Source organism: Phragmites australis, chromosome 3 (genome assembly GCF_958298935.1).
Source record: "Phragmites australis chromosome 3, lpPhrAust1.1, whole genome shotgun sequence".
Taxonomy (NCBI): domain Eukaryota; kingdom Viridiplantae; phylum Streptophyta; class Magnoliopsida; order Poales; family Poaceae; genus Phragmites; species Phragmites australis.
In genome coordinates, this window is record NC_084923.1 from 7,079,065 (window position 1) to 7,103,782 (window position 24,718).

At 42.6% G+C, this 24,718-nt stretch overlaps 1 protein-coding gene and 1 pseudogene across 1 annotated transcript; both read right to left on the reverse strand.

Annotated features, from left to right (window-relative positions):
• Window positions 1–997: 997 nt before the first annotated feature.
• Window positions 998–19,113, reverse strand: LOC133911858 (protein SNOWY COTYLEDON 3-like). Its single transcript, XM_062354299.1, has 7 exons — window positions 18,909–19,113; window positions 5,524–6,771; window positions 3,222–3,341; window positions 2,983–3,099; window positions 2,818–2,907; window positions 1,568–1,675; window positions 998–1,477 (listed from the first exon to the last, which is right to left on the reverse strand). The coding sequence occupies exons 2-7, from the start codon at window positions 6,661–6,663 to the stop codon at window positions 1,415–1,417; spliced, it is 1,638 nt and encodes a 545-aa protein (XP_062210283.1). The 5' UTR covers window positions 6,664–6,771; window positions 18,909–19,113; the 3' UTR covers window positions 998–1,414.
• A 4,235-nt stretch (window positions 19,114–23,348) lies between these two features.
• On the reverse strand, window positions 23,349–24,085 carry LOC133910467 (BTB/POZ and MATH domain-containing protein 1-like; annotated as a pseudogene).
• Between the last annotated feature and the right edge of the window lie 633 nt (window positions 24,086–24,718).

Consider the following 24,718-nt stretch of genomic DNA (forward strand, 5'->3'; position numbering starts at 1 on the left):
GCAAAGGTGGCAGAGATGCAACAGGCGAGCATGGGGGCAGAGATGAAGTGGGCGAGCGCTGAGCGGAGATGCAGCGGGTGAGTGGCAGCGGTGACGGAGAAGTGACGGGCAAGTGGTAACAATGACGGATATTGTGCTGAGTTTGTTGTGCTGATCGTAGCTGGAGGAGTCCGCGTCGCGTGCTGGATTTAGGAGCCAACCAACAACCACTCGCGAGCCATTTCGGACTCGGCTCGATTTGCCACCGAGCTAGGGAGACAACTTGGCTATGCTCGTTTAGCCTATAAGTCAAGCCGAGTCTTTTCGACCATGAGCTGGCTCGTGAAACTCTAGCTATATTTTTAGCCCTAGAGGCAGCCGGATGGGAGGTTTGCACGTCGGTCGGTAAGTGCGTGTGGGTAACCGGTAGTAACGTGGTGGGGAGGTGGTTTCGGCCGTGTCTGATTCGGAGCAGCCGATGTCACGACGATGTGACGAGGCGCCAAACCGGATGCAAACGGGTCCTTTTGTTACATATTTGTTACGTGATCTCCACATCTCGCAAGCTGAGACTCCAGAGGAGTTGTTCACGACGCGTCCAGCAATCAACCCTAGCTAGCGAACAGGGTTCCTTCAAAAAGGTCAGTTTCATAACCATCCATCGTAGCACAATGTGTACTGGAGGAGCCACTGTTGTACTATCATGCTTGCACAGAGGAAAATTTTCGTTTTGCATGTGCAATTCGCGCGTTCACAACTCCGGTGTTACATGTTGACACATTAATGTTGCATTTCTTCTGAATGAAATTGCATTGCATTTCAATATCTTGCATTCCAACCGGATCAGCATACCACATAAGGCATAAAACAGCTGCGGCAACCACGGTTCCAAAACCAGGACCAACAGAACGATTTGACGGCCATTACAACAAACACGACCTTTACAGATCACAGAATTCGAGTTCCACGTTACCAGGATGCATCAAAGCAGACACGACTACCAGATACCAAGAGCAAGTCAGGATGAACTTCCTTGTTAATTTTGCCATGAAAACACCTGTATCAAACCAACAATCGTCTCCACTCCACAATACAAACATTCACCAGCACTCCGCACAGAAGAGTTACGCACGCAAACGACAAGCTTTTTCATATCTACAGGAAGCTTATCTTTGGGTCAAGGCTAGGATTTCTGTATACAAACAACTGCAACGACTGCAGGTAAAAGGGATCGCTTCTATGGTGATATGCACTCAAAAAATTACATGAATCAGCTACACTCGGTGAGATGATCAAGCAGATTAGGACACACTTCACACCCAACAAATGGTTACAGCTTTTATTACCTTTAGGCTTTAGCACAGTCTCCAGCGAGAAAAGATTAGGCCGTGTGATGTTAGTGACCACGAACGTGGCAAGGCAAACTGATCTACAACTATGTCGAGCTCTGCTTTTGCTTTCGTTGTAGCATATGAGCTTGCAAACTACACCGCTTAACCTGTTTCACAAACATATAATTAACATGGTGATCCACATAACAATGCGAAACAGTATAATTGAGCAAATCGATCATAAAAGTTCTCCATACATGTATTGCTGCAACCGTGGACAAGAGATCCCTTGATTGGTCCAACAACATTTGTTCTTGTGTTGCGAGTTTGGCAAGCTCAGACACCACAGAAGTTGCTCCCTCAACCTGAAATTAACAATATATCATTGAGATATTTCGACAGGAAATAGTAGCCATTGACATGTAATGTATGTCCATGTAAGACTAGACGCCATGTAAGGCTGAGGTAAAATTGCATTGTTAACAGAACAGCAAACAGTCCATTATTGCTACTTGTCTTCCTATCTGGATGCGAGGATTACCAAAATAACAGAAAATAGCCCTGTTCTCTATGGGATGCTACCTTTTCAGACGAAAACCTTCAGATCTCTCACTAGAACCGCTGGAATGCAATATCAATATTGCCAAAGATTTGAAGATGCTAGTTCTCCAGTGGGTTAGCCAATATAAGCTAACTATTAGCCACAAAATAATGACAGCTTATTCGAACATATCCAGGCAATATGTTCTTCCATTAAGTCTACATGAAACATTTGTTCACTTAAAACAGTGTGCATATTGTCGCCAAGCCTTTCATTTTCTGGAAATGGCAACACAGCCCTGGTTTATTTGAAATTATGACTCAGAAGGTACAGCATAGGAGCAGTCCATGCTCAAGATAATAAGGGAATTACTCCCTCCGGTCATAAATACTTGTCGCTTTGACCAAGATCCGGTCAAACTTTTAAAACTTTGACCGTCAATAGCTTACATATTATTTAGTTTGGAAACATAAAAATCATATGTGTAGATTTGCCTTGAAAAATTCTTTTATAATATTATATTTTTATTAGATATTATAACTATATTCTATTAGAAAATAATGGTCAAAGTTGTACATCGAAGACCATGAAAAGTCAAAAGCGACGAGTGTATATGACCGGAGGGAGTAGAACTTTAAACACAGGTATGTTACATCAGTAAAGAAGAAACAACACCGGCCATTGAAAACAAAGGACACCAGGTAGGCACAAATGCACAATTACTGCAAAACGTATCTTCAGAAAACGTAGTCCTCAAGATGATTAACACAATACAGACATAAAGCTTTGTAATAAATATTTTATGAGCACATATCCTTCCACCATGATGGAGCTTATAAAATATTTTCGGGAGAATTTTCCAATTTGGGCATGCCAATTTTTCATAACCGGTATATCATAAAAAAAAGACCCAAGAAAATAATTTTTAATTGAAGCTCTGTGGGAAGATAAGGTGAATATATGCACCTTTGATAGCAAAGTACATGTCGAGGATGTCATTGTGTGCATCATGTCCACCGCTGAGTTAACAGCTTCCTTCACACCTTGCACATCAGCCTGCTCAGAGATAACTATTATTTTGTGCTTTCCAAATCAGGACAGATACCTAGATCTGATTAAACAATTGCTAACCTTTGCACCATCAACAACCGGAAGGCGAAGAGTACTAGCCTTCAGTGCTTTGATTGCTGCTGACATAGAACTTGAATGATGTTTTTCAATATGAGACCAGTCCTCTAGATATGACATCTGAACATGTCAAATGGCATAATGCATAAGCTATACAAAGTCAATCAGCATTAATGCAAATTCCTAGTGCAAACCACATAAACAGTTTAAATTTTAAACAACAAATATTTCGAATCACTTACTTGTCCCTTAAGAATAGCAAACAGCTTGAGTTTTTGTTTTTGGAGCTGGAGTCTGCACCTTTTGGAAATGACATTATCACGCAATCTCGATATTTCTTTCCATGCACTGTGCAGGGTTTTCTGAAGAAAAGATAAATAAGAAAAAGTAGTTAATAACATTTGAGATTTTTCTTATTATATTAAACAAAATTATTATCTTTGTTTAATGACTTTAATCCACTATGACTAGGATTAGCTGCATATTTGAAGTCTGAGTACTGCGATGAATAAAAAAATTATGTATATCTTAGTTGAAAACTTTTATTCCTAAATATACTGATTAAATCCATTCTTTGGCAACATAACAAATTGACTGATTTCACGAGCTTTCACCACAAGACTTGAAGAACAATCCAATCTAGTAAGTCATTGAGTTGTAAGCGCATTGTTCCCCACAGATGGGTTCAAAGGTGACTGGACTCACATAGGTGTCCACAATCTAAATGCGAAGCACTAGGGGTCCAGGGTAATGCTTGGATCATGCAAGCAATCACAACACATGTACCACAGCTAGATTGATGGTTAGTGTAGTGGATAGAGCCATCATCACCCCGTAAAAGTAATGGCAATATCATTATTTGAGAAAATGTTCCACGAGATTTTTTTTATCCTTCATTCCAGGGGCCAAAATTATCCAGATAACTGCCAAATGTTCTAATCAACAACATGGACTGGCATATGAAATGCAACATTGCAGATTTGACTTGGTATCTTCTCCTTCCACCCAAAAGGAAAGACATGACTAACCGGATAGTATCAACTTCACTTCATTTGAGATTAATTTGTTCTCAGAAGTAGTCTCGTTGTTGTCCTAGAGTTCACAAGCTTTCTAAAAGTAATGGCAATAAGTGCCAAGCTATGATCCATACTTTTCAAATAAATAGATCCAACTAATTGGCCAATCTATCCTTGTGTATGCCTACAATTGCATGACCATCCAAATTCCACCTTTACATCTGCGAATAATTGGAGTCCAAACAGCATTTCTGGTTCAACAGTGTTGGAAACTTGGCAAGTAATGATGTGTACATGTGAAAGTCAAGATCAGCATGTTTGGATCGTTCTCTCTTATGCACAGATGATATGAGACCTATCTATATCAAATGGCTACATTTGACTGGAAAGGAATGTGGTAAGTTTTCTTTGCCAAAAAAAAAACTCGATTATAAATACAGTAGTTTTTTTGTAAGTGTGCGAAGTTGGTTATCATAAAATCTTACAGGCTAGGCAACTAATAGACCACAATCCTCACAAAAGAAAAAAGAACTAAGAAATCGCAAGATGAAAATCCAGAAAATCCACAATGTAACCACCTATAATGTAGTTAGAGGGACTCAAACAGTGGCCTTTAGCAACAAGACAGGGTGCCACACCTTTGGACTAGCCGCTAGGTGAATGCTACATTAGGAGATATCCATATAAGTAACAACAGCGATGGCTTTCCTAGCATGGTAACATTGTATCCCTTCATAACCTAGTGGTAAAGTGGAAATGGGTATGCACCAAACAATCAACTAAGGGCGGTCTCCTTGGGTATGAAGTATGAGCAGAGAGCTTGACTCCTTGACATGTAAAGCTAGTTGATTAAGGTGAAAAGATTGTGCTAATGACTAATCAAAGTGGAATTTACTACGTAGGCAGTTTCTGGGTTCAACTAGAGCATAAAAAGGAAAAGTGTCAACATTACAAGATCTTACGTTTCAAGCTAGTTGCTGCAATCCAAGTCTAGAGGCATATACTGTATTGAATCTATGCATGTCTAGATGACACCCTAATTTACAATTTCACAGAAAAAAAATCCACCACAAGTACCAAATTTCAACCATGCTATTTTCGTGTACTGCAGATGCCTGGAACTTGTTCATGATAGCTACAGGTTGAAGGTCCATAGTTGGCAGTTCTCTCGTCGTGATTGCTCACCATTTAGTGTCGCTAAAATCCATTTTTGGCAAATCAATGAGCAAGCTATTGGGAACTCCCTTTGTTCTCTTATAGTGCAGACTTGCAACATGATCCAACACAATTTTCGAATGCAACAACCGTAAGCACTATCAAGCAAGGCCCAAGTCTTAGTGATAAGGAACAGAATGTGCAATTGCAGATCACAGATACCTCAGATGTGTCACAGATTTGCAGCTTGGAATTTAAGCAAGCAACCATTGCAAAAACTGACTTGGTTAGCTAGTAGTAGTACACTAGATGTAGGTTACATAAAAGTAAAACGAACGGATAAACATAAGACCAACATCAAGGTTTAATTTACCTCGGCAGTGAAGCTCTGCACCAGAAGCGCCGCATCTGTCCGAGCATTAATGCACCGCCACTGCAAATGCCGGTTGTCCAGCAGCCGCAACCTGTGTGCCTCCTCGATTCTGTTCTCCCCTTTCTTCGCCCTTCTCACCTCTGCCGCAAAGCTGATGATAGATGGCGCGTTTGCTGGCGCCTGCACCGTATGCCCATTTGGCGATGCCTCCCCACCACGGCCTCTTGATGGGCTCGCAGTGCCCCTGCTTCCCCGGCATGGGGATGGGGACCGGCCCGGCAGCCTCGGCGACATTGGACTGTCTGAGAACGACCTCCGGGCAGACGACGGTAGTGGCAGCCCGGGCTCCGGAAGCCGGCGCAGGCGGCTGTTGGTTTCCTGCCAGAACCTCGCCGGCACGCTGATGCCGCGGCGCGGGGGGTCACCAGCGCCCGAGTTGCTACCAGACGAGACGCTGTCTGTGTCGGAGGACGCGGAGAGGTCGGGCGCGGCTGCAGCTGCCGGGTCGGACGGGGAGAGGGAGGTGGTGGAGTCGAAGGCCATGGAGCGGCGGAGCAGGTGGACGGCAGCCAGGATGGAGTCCTTGCGGTCGAGGCTGCAGTCGAGGCTGCGGGCGAGCGGGTCCGACGCCTTGGGCTTCACGGCGGGCCATCGGTGCTGCGGCCGCGCGCTATCGGCCTCCGGCACGGAGGACACGCTCTTCCGGCGCTCCGGCGTGGGCCCGCGCCGCGCGGCCGGGGATGACGGCGAGGAGGCCCGCGGTGCGCGCGACGTCTTGAAGAAAAAGGACTCCCCCTGGAACGACACCGAGAGGCTCCGCATCGTGGTCGCGGTGGCGGTCGCCGCCGAAGCCGCCGCGGTGGTGGTTGGCGATGTGGAGTGCTGCGGTGGCGGGGTGGAGGCGCGGGCGCGCTGCGCGGACAGGGAGCGGAGAGACGACGACGAGGAAGTCGAGGACGAAGTGGAGGAGGCCGGGGACGCGGCGGCCGCGGCGGACAGGTACCTCGAGGAGACGGGCTTGATGGAGCGCGCGGGCCTTCGCGCAGCGGCGGAGTTGGGCTTGTCGAGCGCCGGAGTGAGCGGCGGGCGCGCGGGGTGGGCCGGATCTGGCGCGGTGGCCGCTGCCGCGGCAGCCACCATGCCGTGCCGGTGCCGCGGCAGGGGGAGATCTGGCTACGCGCGGCGCCCCCGCGGCAATGCAGGTCCACTGGGCTCCAGATTCGCCGCTCCTGCTCCTGATCGACGTCCCTGCGGAGACGAGGGGCAGCAGCGAACTGGTGAGGCAGCGTTACAGTTTGAGGGGGAGGAGCCGAGGAGGCAGGGCCGCAGGGGTGGAGTGAGCGGAATGGGGATTTTGCTCGAACTTTTTTATTTATTTTTTCTCGCTCCTTTTGCCGTTGTTTTATTTTACTCGTTTTATATCTGGCTTTGGTTTTGGGTATCTTTGCTTCTGAAGCTCTCGTGCGTTGTGGCCGTGACGCTGTCCCATGAGAGGGTGAGAAAGGCCGGTGTTACCTTTCGTTTCTTTTTTTCCTTTCCAGAAAAAAAGATTTTTAAACACAAGTTTGCTCCCACCTCACATCTAATAAAACTCACTAAAATTCAAATAATTTATATATTTTTATCATCCATTCTCAGCCTCCAACCTCCGTATCTCATTGCCGAATACGGATAAGGAATTCGCTTTACTAATGAAAAAAATAAAGAAATTATAAGGAAAATTAACGGATAATCTCCTCCTCTTTTTTATCTCATATGAAGTCAAACTATGGTATCGCACTCAACGTATTGATTCGATGAGAGTGATGATACTCTCATGGTGCATCCACATCTATATATCTTAAATTTGTATTTGATGTTACCGTATCTAATATTTTTATTTTTATTGCAACATACATACACTTAGCTGGTTTCTACATAAGTGAGAGTGACTGTGCCAGGTTTTTTTTATAAAAACAAAACAGCTTCTCAGTGTGTAGCATGTAAAAAGGCATGGAATTTTATTAGAACGGTTGTTGAAGAAATAGTTCTTTGCTGTTTTGGTAGCTATAGGATTTGACATGAGACACAAATTAGAAGAGAACAAAAATCATGAAAAAGGCTGTTTTTTATCTTGTCAATTTATTTACTACTTAGTTTGGAAAACGACATGTGTGCAGATGTTTGCAGCAAGATGCCAAATGAAGATTCCTTACTCTCGTCTTACTGTTTTATCCATCCTAGTTTGGTTTAATAACAAAGTTGAGTATGTTGCAATTGTGACGGGAACGAATTGCAATTGTGAGAATTAATTTAATCCACTAGAAATATTAGAATAACAGTGCGTGGAGCAGAATTTGATGTGATTTTCTCGCTTTTTCATTTTGAAGTTCTTTATGGTCTTATGCACCAGGGGATTATCAGGAACAAAACACTTCAGGAAAACAGATGAAAATTAGACCCAAAAAACAAATAGGTTAGATTTTGGTTATGCATGACAACGACAAGTACTTACGGGAGCTGAAGAGCTTGGGTAGGTTAGCTAAACTGCCGTCATCTACCTGCAGCACTTTTAGTTTAGGGTGCCATTGAAAGAACGGAAGGACACTTGTCTAGGTTTACATTGTTTTAATTTGTGTTTGCTCACGTACCTAGACAAATATACAAGTTCGTGTCCAATTGTTTTTGCTTCATGCACTCGATATAGTTAATTCTATTGCAGTGATCTGAACCTAGTTCATTAATTTTGGCGAGGGACCAAACTCAATTAAAGGGCTAATTAAGCTGGAAATAGATCTAAACTATTGTGCAGAATTCTCTAAAAAAGATTTAATGACCATCCGCTCTCCATTTTGGAATTGGCTCTACCACGCTCGCATTATTGAACTGGTTGTACTAGGCTGCAAAATTGACGCAAACTCTCTTTCTCTCTCTCTATATATATATATAACTTTGTGTCCAATTGTTTTTGCTTTATGCACTCGATATAGTTAATTCTATTGCAGTGATCTGAACCTAGTTCATTAATTATTCTCTAAAAAAGATTTAATGACCATCCGCTCTCCATTTTGTAATTGGCTCTACTACCCTCACACTATTGAACTGGTGGTACTAGGCTGCAAAACTGACGCAAACACCCCCCCCCCCCTACCCACACACACGTATATATGCCGACCAATAATTTCTCCTTTTTGAAACATAAAAATCTCAATAATTAGAAACAACAAACAAACACTCTATGAAAGAGTTAAACACCTTAAGCCTCGGGGAAAAAGTTCATTTACAGTCTGAAAAAAAAATCCATTTGCCATTCCACCATGCATGAATTTAACCAAAATCAACAGGTAATCACACAGTCGACGGATCAGCTAACCGAACGTATGGTTGGACGCTCCGATCGATGGGGATCACGATTTGATGGAGATAACACGAGTCCCCACCTCTCATGGCTAACCGCATGCACACTATGTGGTCTAGTGCTGATGGCTACCTGCGATCTCAATTCTTGAGCCGGGTGTAGTTTACTTAGATTAAACGTCACAATTATTGGATATATATAATCATTAATCAAAACCCTACCTTCCTCGATGGACGACCCACCAGAACTACCCTTAACAAAACAACTTCGGTGTATATCATGTGACCTAAAAAATGACATGAACATTTCTTTTCCCTGAAAAAGATGACCTAAAACAAGACCAGCTTGGAACATATGACCAAGCATAATAATGTTGGTGTGTAGTATAATTCTTCTCTTTTTCGCAAATGATAAAAGTCATGGATGGCACACAAAAAGCAAACATGGGAAAGCTGGCCTTTTAGGTAAGTTTTCATGTTGGAACTTTTGTACTAAATCTGCAAAACTCTTAAAATGGGTGTACTAGAAGATCTATTAATTAAATATAATATAGCTAACAATTGTTTTCAATAATCAGATCTTTTGCAGTATGATTACCCATGAGAAATATCACTCCACAAAGTCAAGCATATTAATACCAATTAACCGGTTAGTTGGTTCCTTTTATGATGATATCAAAACTGTGAAGTGTTATCATCATGCCTAGAATGTTGAGAAATATTGTGTATGCATAAAAAGAAAAGAAAATTCCAGAAAGTTAGTTGGTTTCTTCCTGAGATTAATTTGACTCCACGTTGCTCACACTTATATATATAGAAAAAAACCAGAAGCAGCTTCCGGTTTTCCAAGACGTACATATGCATATATATTTTGTTAAGAAAAAAAATACAAGACATCCAAATTCAAATCGAAGAACTCGTACACAGCTAGTTCCGCCATCCTAAACTCTACCTGATACCTAAACAGCTCATAAGCATGAACTGTTAATTTTCCATTCATAACAACTCTCATATATATACGTATACGCCCTAAATGGAATTAGCTTGCAGAGCCAGACACTTACCTGCACAAAATAACGCCATTTTCCTCCCTCTCTTTGGTTCTAGTTAAACAGTACCTTGTTAACAACAGCTCGGAACTACGCTTTACATTGTTAGCTTGCTCTCAGTTGATTATGCCTGATCTTTTCCATGGTGGCGGCTATAGTATTATCGCTAAGGAGTCGTCCTCAGGCAGACACTGCCTTCGCCTTTCTTTTTCCTAATTGCATGCTTGCTTAACATATGACCTTCCTAATGCCTTTCTTGAGAGTGCCGCGTGAGGTTCAGCAGGGCTACTAGACAGCCTAGTAATAGATGTCAACTAGGATATTGACCCATCAAGTGACAACAGTTTAAAAGGGTATTTCAGTCCAATCGCCCGAATAAAATGATCTTGTCATGATGAAAACCAGAGGTCATGAAAAACCTCACATATACATATGGAGATGCAAAATTGTTTTATCGAGAATATATAAATAACAAGTTCTTTCATGGGGGAAACCCCATTTGACTGTATGGGGATGCAGAATTGTTTTTATCGAGAATCGAGAATGTATAAATAACTTGTCGGTTGCTTAGCTTTTGACTTTTGTCCAATATAAATTGCACAATGTTGACAAAGCAGTTCTGATTCGTGGTATTTAAACTTGTACTGCTCATCAAGTTGTGTTTAGGGGAACCCACAACCACAACCACAAAGGTCGTTTTGTTTCTACCCAAAACAAGCCACATGAGGTCCAAGGGTAAACGCCACTCACATGCTAATTTCTTTGTCAAACTATGAACTCCAAACTGGTCACGATATAAAAATATATCATATCTCGTAGGCATGTGGTTTGCCCGATAGATCGTGAGTTGTTCTTTTTTTGTGTGAGTTGTCCTATCGCTAACTAAAAAAGAAAACACTAGCACCATACATTACTGCTTCACAAGAATATGAGCTCGATCAGCATCAGTATTATAAGTCTGTTTGGTAGAGCTCTCTTCCTAATTCAAATTCTCTACGGGGAGTAATTTTCTGGAGGAAATGATTCTGTTGCTAAAAGTGATTCTCTAGTGATTTTCTAAAATAAAATATATGGAAGAAGTGATTCTCTGCGGGAAGTGAATCAGGGGAAGCTGTTTTTTTCAGCTCTCTAACTTTTAGTTCATTTCAGAGAATAACTCCCACGGATTCCACTTAAGGAGCTAAATGCTGAAAGCTGCTGTTTGGCAGAACTCCTCTGATTCCAGCTGAGAAGCTGCTTTAAAAACTCTATCAAATATACCCTATATGTGGAGCTGCCTAGCTATATAGTCACGAAATTTCTGATGCATGCATGCATGGCAAAAAAAGAAAATGCTACCGTTAGTTATTAGTTCGAACGGTGACCGCCATCCTGCCCCCATGACCGAAATGTTGTTTAGCAGCAACCACTGTTGCACCATTTCACGAAACTATTTTAACCACAAAATCAAGTGGTAAGTTTGCAGTTGGACAAATGCAGCTCACCAAACTCGGCGGTACCGAGGGTCGTGTATTGGCGCGCAGGACGGTCCTGCGGCAGTGTGTCGTTGAAGCAACCGGCGGGCCGGCGCACCCGCAACGCCGACGACGCATCTAGCGCAGACTTGCCGGTTGGCCATGCGTGTTGCCGTCCAACGGATGGAGGCCGGGCGGGGTCCGTGAAGATACGGACACGAAAATAATCTACGCACGCAACAGCAGCAGAAGAGCGTGTACATTTTGCTTTCGTTATCGCAACCTCATCAAAGCGTCGCGTATCGATCGTTTTCGTTAGTCACGGTTACTTTGTCATAATTAGAAGCATGTGGCCAGTGGCGGCTCTTTAGGGGCGGGAGGGGCTTAAGGCCCTGTCGTTGGTTTCAGTCGAATTATATAAGCAGTTTATAAATAGTGGATTATAATAAGTTGAATTATGATAAGTTAGAGAGAAATAAACTATAAATTATTTGATAAACTGGAGAACTTGGATTGTTATTTTTAGATGATAAAAGTCTGCAATGTATTTAATAGTGGACTGGGGATTCAGTGTAGAGGAGTGCTATTGACAGATAGTATAGTAAAAGACTAAAATAACTTATTTTTATAGCTTATGAGATTGTTATAATCTAAACTTCAGTTTATAATAATTTAGATAAATAAACTAGCTGTTTATTTCAGCTCGAAATAAATAATCTAGCTTATTATAATCTAAACTAAAATAAATAGCGCCTAAGTCCTTCTATCTGCTATCACTCTCAATAGCTTTCCTCCGTTCCTTTTAAGATAAAAGGAGAAGAAAAGAGATAGGAGGTGATGGAGACGGGCAAAATAGTTCCCTCTATGACTTTGGTATGCCCGACATGGCGACATGGCTGTGTTACTTTATTGTTCCTACGCGTACTGCTACTGTGAAGTTACAGTAAAGCAGAGTGAGGTTAAGCCACAGTTGTTCTCCCGTTTATCACGTGATGCCGAAGCGTCCGTGCGTGTGCGTAACTTGACATGCAGTTGACACTGCAGGGTAGATGTGTCTATGTGCGTAGCTGTACGTGAAAAGTAAAAAACGTAGTACTACTGGTACAAGACGAGGCAGGTGTATCTCCCTGTTTTGCATCCTACGCTACTTATCCGTGACGATAAGTATCTTTAATCTAGTACGTATTTGGCACCTACTGCACGTACGCTGATTTGTCCGACCAAAAAGAAGGTTTAGGGAGTCTTATGCTACTGATCGACCTGCTACCGTTACCTAACTCAAAAGAAGATGGCGATGATAGATTGATAGCTACAAGAGGCTCGAGATACCTGTGGGCTTGGCTGCTTGGTCATTTGGATACTGGAGTCAGACCCACCGGCGGCAGGTAGTTCAGCTGGCCATGCCATCTAGGTCAACCAAACCATTGGCCTAGCAAGAAACCATAGCCACATGACAGCCGAGGAAAGGTTTCCTGAGTTCCTGACCCCAACGGTGCAGCCAGCCGTGCCCACTGTTGGAGCTGAAATCTAACAACGGCGAACAGTAAACCCCACGCTGGCGCGCGCGCACCGGATTACGTGCGGCCGTGGCTGAGGCTGTAAAACGAACGCGCCAACCCAACCCAACCCAACCTGACAGCGTCCTCGCACGGTGCTTCCGGCCATCGTATCGCCATCACTAGTGGTAAGATTGTTCTAGTTTCTTCCTCGCCTCCGCGTCTGCGCAAATGTTCTCTCTGGTCCTCGCCGCCCCGGCCTCCCCTGCACCAGTGCTCGGCGCGCGACTCGCTAGACAAAAAAAAAAAAAAGCTGCCGCTGTAAAGCGAAGATGGCCTTGAGGATCCTCTTCTTTCGAGAGAAATTGCCAGCTCTCCACAGATCGGGGAACTATTGCAGCAGAAGCCGTAACACTGCAACAGACCAACTATTGCAGCAGCACTGCAGCAGACCAGTAGTGGAGGAGTAAAGATCATTTGTCACACTCACAAGTGACACGCCACTTTACGGGATTCGTCCACGAATCAGTGGGCCTATGGCGCTTACAGCAAGTCCAATAACGACACATCACTTGGCTTATAGCCAAGCCATCTCAGCGAAATCCGACATGGAAGAGAGAGCAAACTTGTCGCTCCTGCAATCGCCGGGCGACTCGACCGCTTGGAGCCGCTGAGCAGCCGATGCAGTCGATTAGGGCAGCTCTAGGTTAGTTTTTAGGTGGTGGCCGTGGTTAGGAGGAGAGAGAAAAGGCTGGCAAATGTGAAATATATTGAAGCATCTGATGCTAAAGTGAAAACTTTGCACCTAGAGCTTATATGAGCACTCCGTACTAACAATAAACAACAGTATCTAGTTTGTGCATTTATTGTTGTTCGTTGGGAACTAACCGTTGCTAACTAGCCGTTAGACAATTGCTGCTTCTGCTTCTATAAATAGAAGCGTGAAGGAATTTTGGGTTGGGGGAAAGTTAGCCAGGATGAATTCTTTAATTGCCGGAGGTGAAAGGCATTATATATTGGACCGTTTTGTACCATATTAGCAACAGTTGATGTGTCATACATAACATCTTTGGTTAAAACTATATATTAAAGCTACCCTTAGGAACATGTTTTGTGGGCCTTTTCACCTCCACCTCGATCCGTGCACCCAACCCTTACTGCAGCTATCTAAGAAATCCTCCCTCCACCGCGTAAATCCTCCATGGTAAGTGGCAATGAGTTCAAAGGGCACTGAACTTTCTAAGCTCCTCTACCCGCGCTGGCGATACTAGGCCTCACAACAGGGTAGGTTGAGACTTGGTGCAACAAGAATGTACCTGATCGAATAAAAAAATCTAACATGGACCCGATACACCTAATGGGTGCAAAAATACCTCTGGTCCCGAACCCGACGAAGACACAAAACCCATCGGGGACTCGCAAGTGCCAAGGGTGCTATTTCAGTAGGAGACAAAGGTGCCAAGGCGGGTGGGACAACAATTTAGGGTGGGCATAGTGCGGTGTGACCAGTGGTGACCTAGGGCCAAGAGCGGACGAGCGATGCCTGGGAGGCAGGTGCAAGCGTGTGGCAGTCAGGCCCAAGTGAGTGGCATAGGCTAGGCTGGGCCTTTTCGAGAGCCCGTGGATGCCCACGGGTGGAAATCTACACCTATCCTAACCCGTCCATCAATCAGGTCTCCGACTCGTGACCCTCATAAATCTCGTAGGGACTTGACCTGTCTCGAGTCATTGCTAGCCCTAGGCGATGCCTGATCTCATCCTCCTCTCCTCCTTCGCTATCAGATTTGCCCAAATCTAGGCACGATGGGCCTATATCCACCCTCCTCCAAGCCAAACTTTGGCAGAGAGCCATGGTTGGGCTAGAGCTTAGCATAGTAGAGGGAGCTCACGGTAGTGCCATGGAGAGATTGGGGCTGGTGAGCGAGCTCAAGGCCGATGGATGAACTCGGGGCGGCATGAGGAGGGAGGAGCTCGGGGAGTTTTGATGACCTTGGGACCGACAGGCGAGCTCGAGGCGGCACAATGAGCTCAGGCTAGTGCGACGAGGTCATGGACGATGGGTGAGTGCGGGGAAGTGGCTGCACAGTTGCCGAGGAAGAAAGTGTTAAGGATGATGGATGAGTAAATAAAAATTCTGACTTGTGGGCCCAATATGATGTGTTGGATTATGTGAGGAGCCTAATTATCGTATCCATGGTCTATATGCTTGATCTCCAAAATGACATGGCTTGGCTATAAGACAAGTTTATTTGACTTCTTACGGATCAAGAAAATCGTGGTTGGTCAGTGACGGCCATGGTAGGAAGGGTAGGAGGGGATGAGAGGATGATAGCAGCAGTGCAGTGGGGTAACATCGCACTCTGTTTTGGCAGCCAACAGTGCAGGCAGGCAAGGCAAAGGCATCGCCATACCAGGGGACCAAACCAACGGAGCGCGCACATGCGCCTCGCCAACATTCGCACGCCACGCCGAGCCATCGCGGCAATGGGAACGGACGGGGAAACGGGGCCAAAAACGCCTGCTTTTTGGGTGGATTTTCAATTGTGGTCCGCCGGCCGACCATACAGCGCTTGACCGGATTCTACCTCGCCGTTTTCTCCGGCTCCGCTCTGCGCATCTGCTTAACCACGTACGTACACCTAGCCCCGCCCCTTCTGCTGGCTGCAGATATGTAACCTACCACACCATGTGTTTTTACATGTCGTAGCTAAATCGAAGATTGTACGGACATAGCCATCCAGTCTTCTGCCTTAGCGAAGACTAGTTAAATATCTGTATGTTGTAAAAAATATATAAATATTGTATATGATAATATCAAATATAAACTAAGGTTTGGAGATGTGAATGTGTCGTAAAAATATTACCGAATAAATACATCTAAAACGATACCGTAGTTTAATTTTAGATAGGGGCCAAAAAATTAGGAAGAGATTATATGTTAATTTATCTCTTATTTTTTATTTTTATTAATAAAATAGATCATATATCTGTAGCTTGTAACCAAACGGAGAGATTGGAGGATGAGAGTGGATTAAAAAAATAGATAAATTATTTGAATTTTAAGGTTTTTATTAGATGAAAGAAAAGCAGAGAGAAGAAGTGACGTGAAAAACAACTTATGTTTTATATAGTAGAGAAAAATGAGAGATCTACCGATTAACCTATTGACGTAATGGTCTCGGTCGGAACAACGTCTGTGAGACCACCATGATATCTAGATAACAAATACGATAGGGGAAGCTACATGGAACTAGGGTTCACAAATGCGATGGGGTCAAAATGCTACCCCCCTCGTATTACCGATATTCGTGAATATAAAAAAATTCAAGCAAAAATTTGAAAATTTTGAATGAATTTGTGTGGTTAAACCCGGTTGATCGAGGCAAAATCTGCTTGAACTGTGGTCTCGATATTCGATTGGTTTCGTCGATATTCAATCAAATTTCATCGATATTCGATTATATTCTTTGCATTTTGAACCATATCGAGAACCGATCAAATTCTTTCCGCTTGAATTTCTTCAAAAACCGAACGCAATTCTTGAATTTCAGTGAACTTCAACCCAAAAAAAAAAAATAGCTCAACCTTGTAAAATCAACAACTAATTCATATGAGCTTCAAATCAAGTGAAATAAATTTTGTTGGTTTCATTGTAACATAATATACATGATTAAAAGTATTTATACTCATGAAAAAGTTGAATATTTTATGTGAGAAAATGTATTTGGTAAACCTAGTTAAATGCATAGTTAATTATTTGTTAATCCAAAAATCATGAAACTAATTTTGTTAGTCTTCTTACATGATTCTATGCCTTTTAAAATACATGAACTCATGAAATAGTTATTGCAACATGCAGGATTGTGTAAATGTGTTGCAACTAGATTAATTCATAACTAACCGATTCACACCTCCAGAATTAGTGAAACTACTTTTATTAGTTTACTTATACTATGATTTATGTAGGAAAAATAATGATAGACATGTAAAATTTAATTACAGTAATGTTTCTTAACATGTTCACTTTATGCCTGTGAACGTTGTAAAAATCATGGAGAAATTAATAAAACTCTAAATGAAGTGAAACAAATTTTAAAGATCCTCTTAAAATATGCCTTACACACGAAAAATATGTGTTTGCTAAATCATCCTGTTCATACGACTTTTTTTTTTCAAACTTCCTTCATATAAAATATTATGCAAATGACATTATTTTTGAAAGTTTTTTTTTTCACAGAAGGTCTTATAGTTGTCTCCAGTATTTTTAGAATTTTTGTAATTTTGTGATTTTTTTTAAAAAAAATCAAATTTTAAAAACCGATCGGTTTTTGAATGTCGCAAATTTCGACTCGAATTACGTGAATTTGTGAACCCTGCGTGGAACTCTATCTGTGTCCCTTCGCTAATCATGCAAAAGCCATGTAGCCTGAATTCCGTCCAAGGACAGTGAATCAGCCAATGGTGCACAGACAAATGGGGGCACTTAGAAGCAAAAGAATCCAAGAAAGATTCCACTCTCTCACATAAATTGCATATTCCTCCCAGATCTTGGACAGGAACAGATCCATCCCAATGATCAGCATCGATCACCCTTTGATTTCATCCCGGTTTGACTAAGAGGCAATGCACGATGATGATGGACTGATGGTAACGGACACGAGATCGGACAGGGGAAGGCGTCAGAGATCCATGATTGTGTTTGCCTATGGTTCATGCGCTGATACTCCCAACAGTGCACATGTGTGTTTCTTTGCAGTCTGCATGTGTTATAGTACTTGCAGGTACTGTAGCATGGATAAAGTTCTAACCATGTGCTTGTACAAATATCATATATGTGTAACTGTATCCTGTCAAATTTCACTCACATGCTCATGACTCACTTGGTCGCAGGATGAATGCAGCAGCTAGCTAAAGAGCAGCATGCCAGCAGTTTCAGTACTGCAACTGCAACACCGATGCAGCATTTGTTCCAGTTTTCTTTGGACACGACGGTGCATAATTATGAGATCTTAATTAGCTTTGTGTTATATGATCTAACGTCACAAGCCCAGAGCCCAAGATATCGTCAGTATTTCAGCATCTAGACGTTCCCGCATCTTGTTTTCGACTTAAAAATTCTTGGAAGAAAAACATTAGTAACTAAGAAGCTATGCGAGTATTCTGATGGCGATTTACAGAGTCGGGGACAAGATGACGACACGAGCAACGATCCAAGTGACAGGGATGTGACAACAACTGGAAGCTCTCCTGGACGTTTCGTGTATGTTCTTTGGCTTTTGTGGCTGGCCGATGAGTACTTGCGTGACACACTATTTTTGATTTGCGTATGTAACATCGCAAGAACTGCTACCACACTGACGCCTTTCTGAAAGCGCCAAAATACCACACCACCTGATACTGATAGTCGCAACTGCTGTATCGATCCCGGCGAACATAAAGTATCATACCTGCAGACTACGTGGTCATTACTACCAGAATTTTGAGATGCTCTGTGGATGAATCAACTGCTTTATACTACTACAGTATTATATCTACACCACTGAAAAAATAATACTGAATGGGATTATCTTGTTGATAATAAATAGTAAGAATTCGTTGGTCTAAAGTGTCAAGACTGACGCCCCCAAAGGCTTCAACCAGAAAGCGTGGTTCTTCTCTTCATTTTAAATACTACGAAACTCTATTTGTTTTGGCAAAAAGTATGAAACTCTAAAATAAATAAAAATGGTTCTGGGCCTATGATCACCTTGTAAGTGCCATGCACGGCGCGCTTACACTGGGTAACTCGTCAGCTAGAAAGGGTCAAAGAGTTCTATTTCGCTGACAGCTTACAACTCAAATGCACTGCATCCAGTTAATAAGCTGAGATGCTCCGTAAAAGCGAGAAAAAGGAGCAATGAACAGCTAAGGCAACGTGAAAGTGGCGAGAGAGCATACGATATTAAGATGGAGCATCTCAAGATTCCAAAGAAAACGAATCAGAAACCAAACTGCCACAATAGCAGAAAGCAAATCTGAACTTTCAGAGGCTGCAAAGGTTTCAGTAGTACCTGATGCGTTGGCAATGCAAAGGGGGACAGACCAGAAGAGCCGGGAGGAGCTCAGCAGCTGAAATCCATCCGGCTTAGCTCCCGAACCCGCCCGTCAAATTGATCCGCGCATACAAATGAGGCTCCAAAACCCAGCAAGCATCAGCTTTAGGGCCCTTAAAAACGGCCATTATTTGCAGATTAAGCTTTGTGAGGCCCCACACTGCTCCCTCCTCTCCTCTTTTTTTTTTAAAACGAGAAGAATCTCGACTTATATTGAAAGCCAATACCTCCTCTCCTCTCTCTTTGCATACCTTTCCTTCCTTGTCCTGCCCCCCTTTGCTTCTAAGGAGGTTCTACTCTCTCTTTTTATGCCCTTTAATTGATTCAGTCCTGGGGCCATATTAGCTATAGTACATTTGTTAATTTACAGATTGTAACAGTGTATCTACTTTCCCAAAAACATATGCTTTATGATGCATTAGTTCGACCATATTGGCAATTTGCCATGTGCTAATGCATGTGCACAAAGGCGACCAGCATCTGACTGCTGCTCTACACGGTGGAAGTGGCAGCATCCTGGAAGATCTGGACCATTGTACCGGCGAGTTCATGAAGAATTTTGCAGTTTTTTTATGCAGTGGTAGAGTAGTTTAAAGGACTGGAGTTGTTATGCATGGAACCCCAGCAATGTTACAGCATGTGACTTTGACTACTGTGAAGATTCAGCACAGAAGAACATTAAACAAGCTTAGTAGTAGCTCTTCATCATCTCAAGTACTAGCACGTAGTAGGAGTAACCGGAAAGTTCAGTTTGAGGTACTGTACTAACGAATTGCCTTTTACTACAGAAAATGGTGTACACGGCACTGTATTCAGGTACCTTCACTGGACATAAGCATTTAAGTTTTTTTTTGGAAAAGAGATGAGCATTTAAGTTTAATGTACTAGACTGCCACTCTTAGCTATCTTTCAGAGTTTTTTTTTTCAAATTTGTGATAGGATTAGAACTCATAACTATTGTATGTAGTATGTACTATGAAACGGAAGCGGTATCCAGGGAAAGAAAAGAAGACCTGAGTACGGTATCTTTACATTACTTCAAACTGACTGCTACAAGAAAGAAAAGAAAGAGCTGTGGATGTATGTGCAATCATACTCTACTTGCTAAGCTGTGCACGGCTGGAATAATTATTTATGCATTATGATGCGTATGCCTTTGCATTAGCACAGCGTGACTACGAAGATTGCGTGTGAGTTTCAGATAAGGAGCATCACAATTTGCAATGGCAACAGCTAAGCGTGTGCGTACAACCTGACTTTTTGGCTCACAGAACTGAATCAAACATAGTGTATTGCTTTGCTTGGAGCGGATATGCAATTTCTAATTTCCCTTATCCACGGGGAGTAGCAATTCATCAGCCTTCTTCTGCAAAACCTACACCTTGCTTGCAACTACATCCACTGAATTATTCTGAAGTTCATCTTTGTGTGCATCTCTTTGGCATTGCTTGATGCATGGTGTTCGTCATGTTCCAAGCAACAAAGGAAGGTTCCGTTTAAAGATAGGGCAAAGTTCACAAGCTTGGAATTCAATTCTCCAAATTATTGTGATCATTCCATTTTGTTGTATGATTAGGCCCATACTTCATGGCAAGGAAGTATCCACTCTCCAGACTGATATCAAAGATTCTAAAATGCAGTTGCTTCACATATGGCAGAAGGAAAGTAGACCTTGTACTGTTTGACTTCTATTAGAATATATTCTCATTTGAAACTTAGTAATATGTCAAAGTGGAATCCACTTTTCTCTTTGAAAGTTCCGATCCCCTAAACGGAATAATGCAACCTTACCAACATTGAAGATCAATGGGATAGGTACTTCTTCTGCCATATGTTACAAGCATAACATTGAAGAAATCTTGGTAATAAATTTCTAACATGAGTTTCAAGCATAACATCGATTACGGATATCATCCAAATCTGCAACAAGATTTTCTTTTTCGATATTGGAGTTCACGGTCAACAAGGATATGGATGGACAAGTAATATGAACATGAGGAAGTGAAAACAGACTTCAGTTGCAAGATGCAGGACGATGTCATTTAAAAATGACGCATTATGCCAAGGATCTCATGATGCTAACTATCCAAGAAATTACTTTGATGATACGCTGATGTAACTAATTAAAGCTATTCAAGAAGTGTTCTGTCAGAGTGCAGCAGGGGTCAATGAACAAATCTATTTCGCAAAAGAGATAAACAGTTCACTGCAACAGCAACTTCTGAACAACTTCTGTGGTTGTATTGTATCTGTAGTACTAGGAACACTGTTGAAAGAAACAGCAGCGACACCACCGGCTTTTCACTCCGACAAGTGTCAGCATTAGCTAAGGTGTCGCCCAGCAGCGACTGCTGATTGCTGAGTTTTAACACCGGAGCTCAACCATCATAAGTGTCTACTAATAATACTGGTTAGCTAGTTAGTTTGTAGTAATAGGCCCATCACTGAAAGTAAGTGTCACCTATAAAGCATAACTTGGTCACTTAGCAGTTGGCACCATAACCCAAGGGAGCCTCATTTTTCTTTTTTGCTGCGTTCTTCAATTCAGATGGAGGTTGTCAGTGGATAGGTAATTATATCTCACTGCCTAGTGACAAGTAAGAACGATATTTTTTGGGGGCATAATTGCATGCTTCATGGTGCGTGTGTGTGGGGATTCAACTAGAGAATGCCTAATGGTGTTCTACCTTGAAACAGAAGGAACATACACGCCATGATGGTAATCAGAGTTGTTGCCACTGATGTTCGGTGATTAGGTCTCATATCATTCTAGCTTTATCCAAGTTGATGATAGTATTTTGATTCTTTTCTCTGCATGTGAATCAAATGGTGGTGTTTTTCTAAGATCAGGATGTGCTCTAGCTGGTATTCAACAAGTTTAATTGTACTTGCTTTCGACTTGGGATACGCTTTCTTCCTACCTAAAACAAAGTCTATGTGTAGCATAACAGAAACATACTTTTGGCACAAAGTTCCTTTTGGTCAAATTTGCTTTTGACATGTACTAGTTTTTGAGATGCGTAATAGTGACATATATTTATAGAATAAATCCCATTAAGATCTTTGTTTAAAGAAAAAAATATGTGACATCATGTGATGTGTCTGTGTCATTGGGAGAAAAGAATAAAGCTTGAAAGGAAGAGGCCACTAATGGAAACCATCACCATTAGTTTGTTCTGCTTGTCCGAGCTTAAGTTAAAAGCAATCCTGGAAATCCTAACCACCAACTCTACGAAACTGGAAGATTGCATCAGATAGGTAGCTAGTAACATTCATTTTCGAACATCATCATATCAAGCATCATGCTCCTATATAACTAATCTGTAATTATTCTAGCACACAAGGTAAAATGCCTTTTATATTTCTTCTTCTTTCCTGTTGTTGGTAAAATGAGTAATTCAGCTCTCATGGATCAGAACAGACAGAGTGAAATGGACAATTGATTTGTTAAAATAGTTTGTCACATTCAAAACTGCAGTCTGATGGTACTGCATTGTAACTTGCCGAGAGATGCTTCACATTTCAAAAGGTTGAGAACACTGTTTAAAGGTAGGCTTCCCTTTCTGACTAACAATCATATTCGTATAGTCATCCTGAAACTCAGCATTCGTATTTTCCAAGACAAATCAGCATGCGATCAATACAATGGAACAAGTGATTTTGTTTAGTTTCTTGTTTGTCTTCTGCGGGCATGTACTAGACTAATGGGTAATGGTTAGTGCAGCTCGGCAGCTTGAAGTCTTGTTTTCTTTTTTCTCCCTCCTTTTTCTATTAGAGAGCACATGTCTATAAGCATTTTTCAGGGTCTTATGCCTACCAGGTAACATCAAAACATAGACAAAAACTAAAGTTTGCATTAACCTTGGCAGAGAGACATGACTGTATTCTTTAAACCTCTTCTGCATCAATCAAATAGGCAGCCGTCCTACCAGTTTTTGTTTAAAGAAAAAGTTACTCTTGATCAATTTGGTAGAGTTGAAGAAATGTGACCAACAAAGTAAGCGGAGACTGAATGAGAGTCATGAGACTACATTTGCTATTTCAGTGTTTTGCATCTCCATAAGATGCATGTAGTCATGCACCAGACAGCTTATATCTAGAAACGGGAACAAACAACCATTGCTATGACAACATGTTGACACATGTAAAGAGAACAGCAACAAGCCAAGCAATATTGCTCAAGCACCACTCACCTAAGGTTGCAGCCATGCAAGGTGGCGATCAGCTTCTTCATCCAAAGCGCTGAAACAACCAGAGATGCCTACTAAAGATTCAATCAGCATAGCTACATTTATAACAAAGTTATTCCTGATCAATCGGCAGAGCCGTAGAATTGCAATTTACTATCTTTAGTTCATAACAGAGGCAAGATGAAACTAATTATGCATCTCCATAGGACATATGTAGCCATGTACCCAGATTATGCTAGATAATATATGCCTAGAAACCATTCAGGGACCACAAATGCGAAGACAATGTGAAGTACAGGACCATGAACTATCAACGCTAAATTACTTAGCATCGCTTGACTAAATCCCAGCATGGCTGTTAGATCCTTATGAATGAGAGGCAGATTGTGCTCAGATGCTCGAAGCCTTCACTGGCGACGAGTGCCCACGACTGCCCGCAGATTTGCCGGAGCACTGAGAAAATCTAAGCACGCCTCCTTGAGCCCGTCGCAGTGGCGCAGCTCAGCTAGCGCAAGCAGGGTGTCCACCGTGCCCACATCAATGCGCTTGCACAGATTGTCCTCGCAAATCAACTTGAACCTCTCCAAGCAGTACCTGTCCGCCGCCACGAGCAGGTTCCAGAGCATGGCATCTTCCTCCTGTCCATCTCCGGCAGCGAGTCGGTGTACGCGTAGCGGAGCAGAGCCCTGAACGCCCGCGGCTCCACGCCAGCCACGCGCGCCGCACCGGCTGCTGTGGCAGTGTCGCTCGCCGCGCCCAGGAGCTCCGCGCTGATGACCGGCGACCTTGCCGCGAGCACGCACCGGTGCGCGGCGAACGTCTCGCCGCCGGCCTCGAAGGCCCGAACACGACGTCGGTGCCCCTTCTGGTCTGGAGGAGTTCGCCGAGGTGCTTGTGCAGATCGGACGGGAGAACGGTGACCTTGACGCCTCCTCCTCGGATCATAACTAATCAAAGTTAAAAAAAAAACCTGGTGTTTTTATCTCGTGAGTCTAAAAAAAATTGTACACACACATGATCCGGCACTGAGATATTTGAATGCATCAGATGATTCAGTGTTCAGAAAGTTTTCACGTCAGAGCATTTTAAGTCAGAGACAAAAATTGAAATGAACACTAGAATGTCCGATGATGAAGTGATGTAAATACTGTAGTTTTTCTTTCAGAGAGGTTGCAAACTAGTTTCGGTGGACTTATACTCATCAGATGATTCGGCACTCAAGGGGATGAACGCTAGGTATTTCACCGGAGCATTTCTTGTAGATAAGTTGCAAGATGACTAGTTAAAAAAAGAAGTATACATCGGATGGTCCGATAATGAGATGATGAACACGTCAGAGTATTTCTTACAGAGAGGTTGCAAGATGTCCGGTCTACTAGATTGAACACACCGGATGATTCGGTGCTGAGGAGGTGACAACGTTGGAATATCTGATGTTCACATTTTTTGTGCGATATCTCTTTCAACAAATATGTTGATTTCTTTTAGCTAGAGATGGAGTTAGAGATATATGTTTGCTTATCTTTGTGTTGTGTAGGTGATGGATATACTTTGGCGATCGATATCGGGATGATTGGG

Bases quoted from the DNA above. Each gene is read 5' to 3' on its own strand.
- LOC133911858 (XM_062354299.1), bottom strand. From the start codon at position 6,663: ATGGTGGCTGCCGCGGCAGCGGCCACCGCGCCAGATCCGGCCCACCCC. The intron at 3,342-5,523 runs GTAAATTAAACC...TCTTTTCTTCAG, and splicing joins TGCAGAGCTTCACTGCCGAG to AAAACCCTGCACAGTGCATG. The intron at 3,100-3,221 runs GTAAGTGATTCG...TGACATGTTCAG, and splicing joins TTGCTATTCTTAAGGGACAA to ATGTCATATCTAGAGGACTG.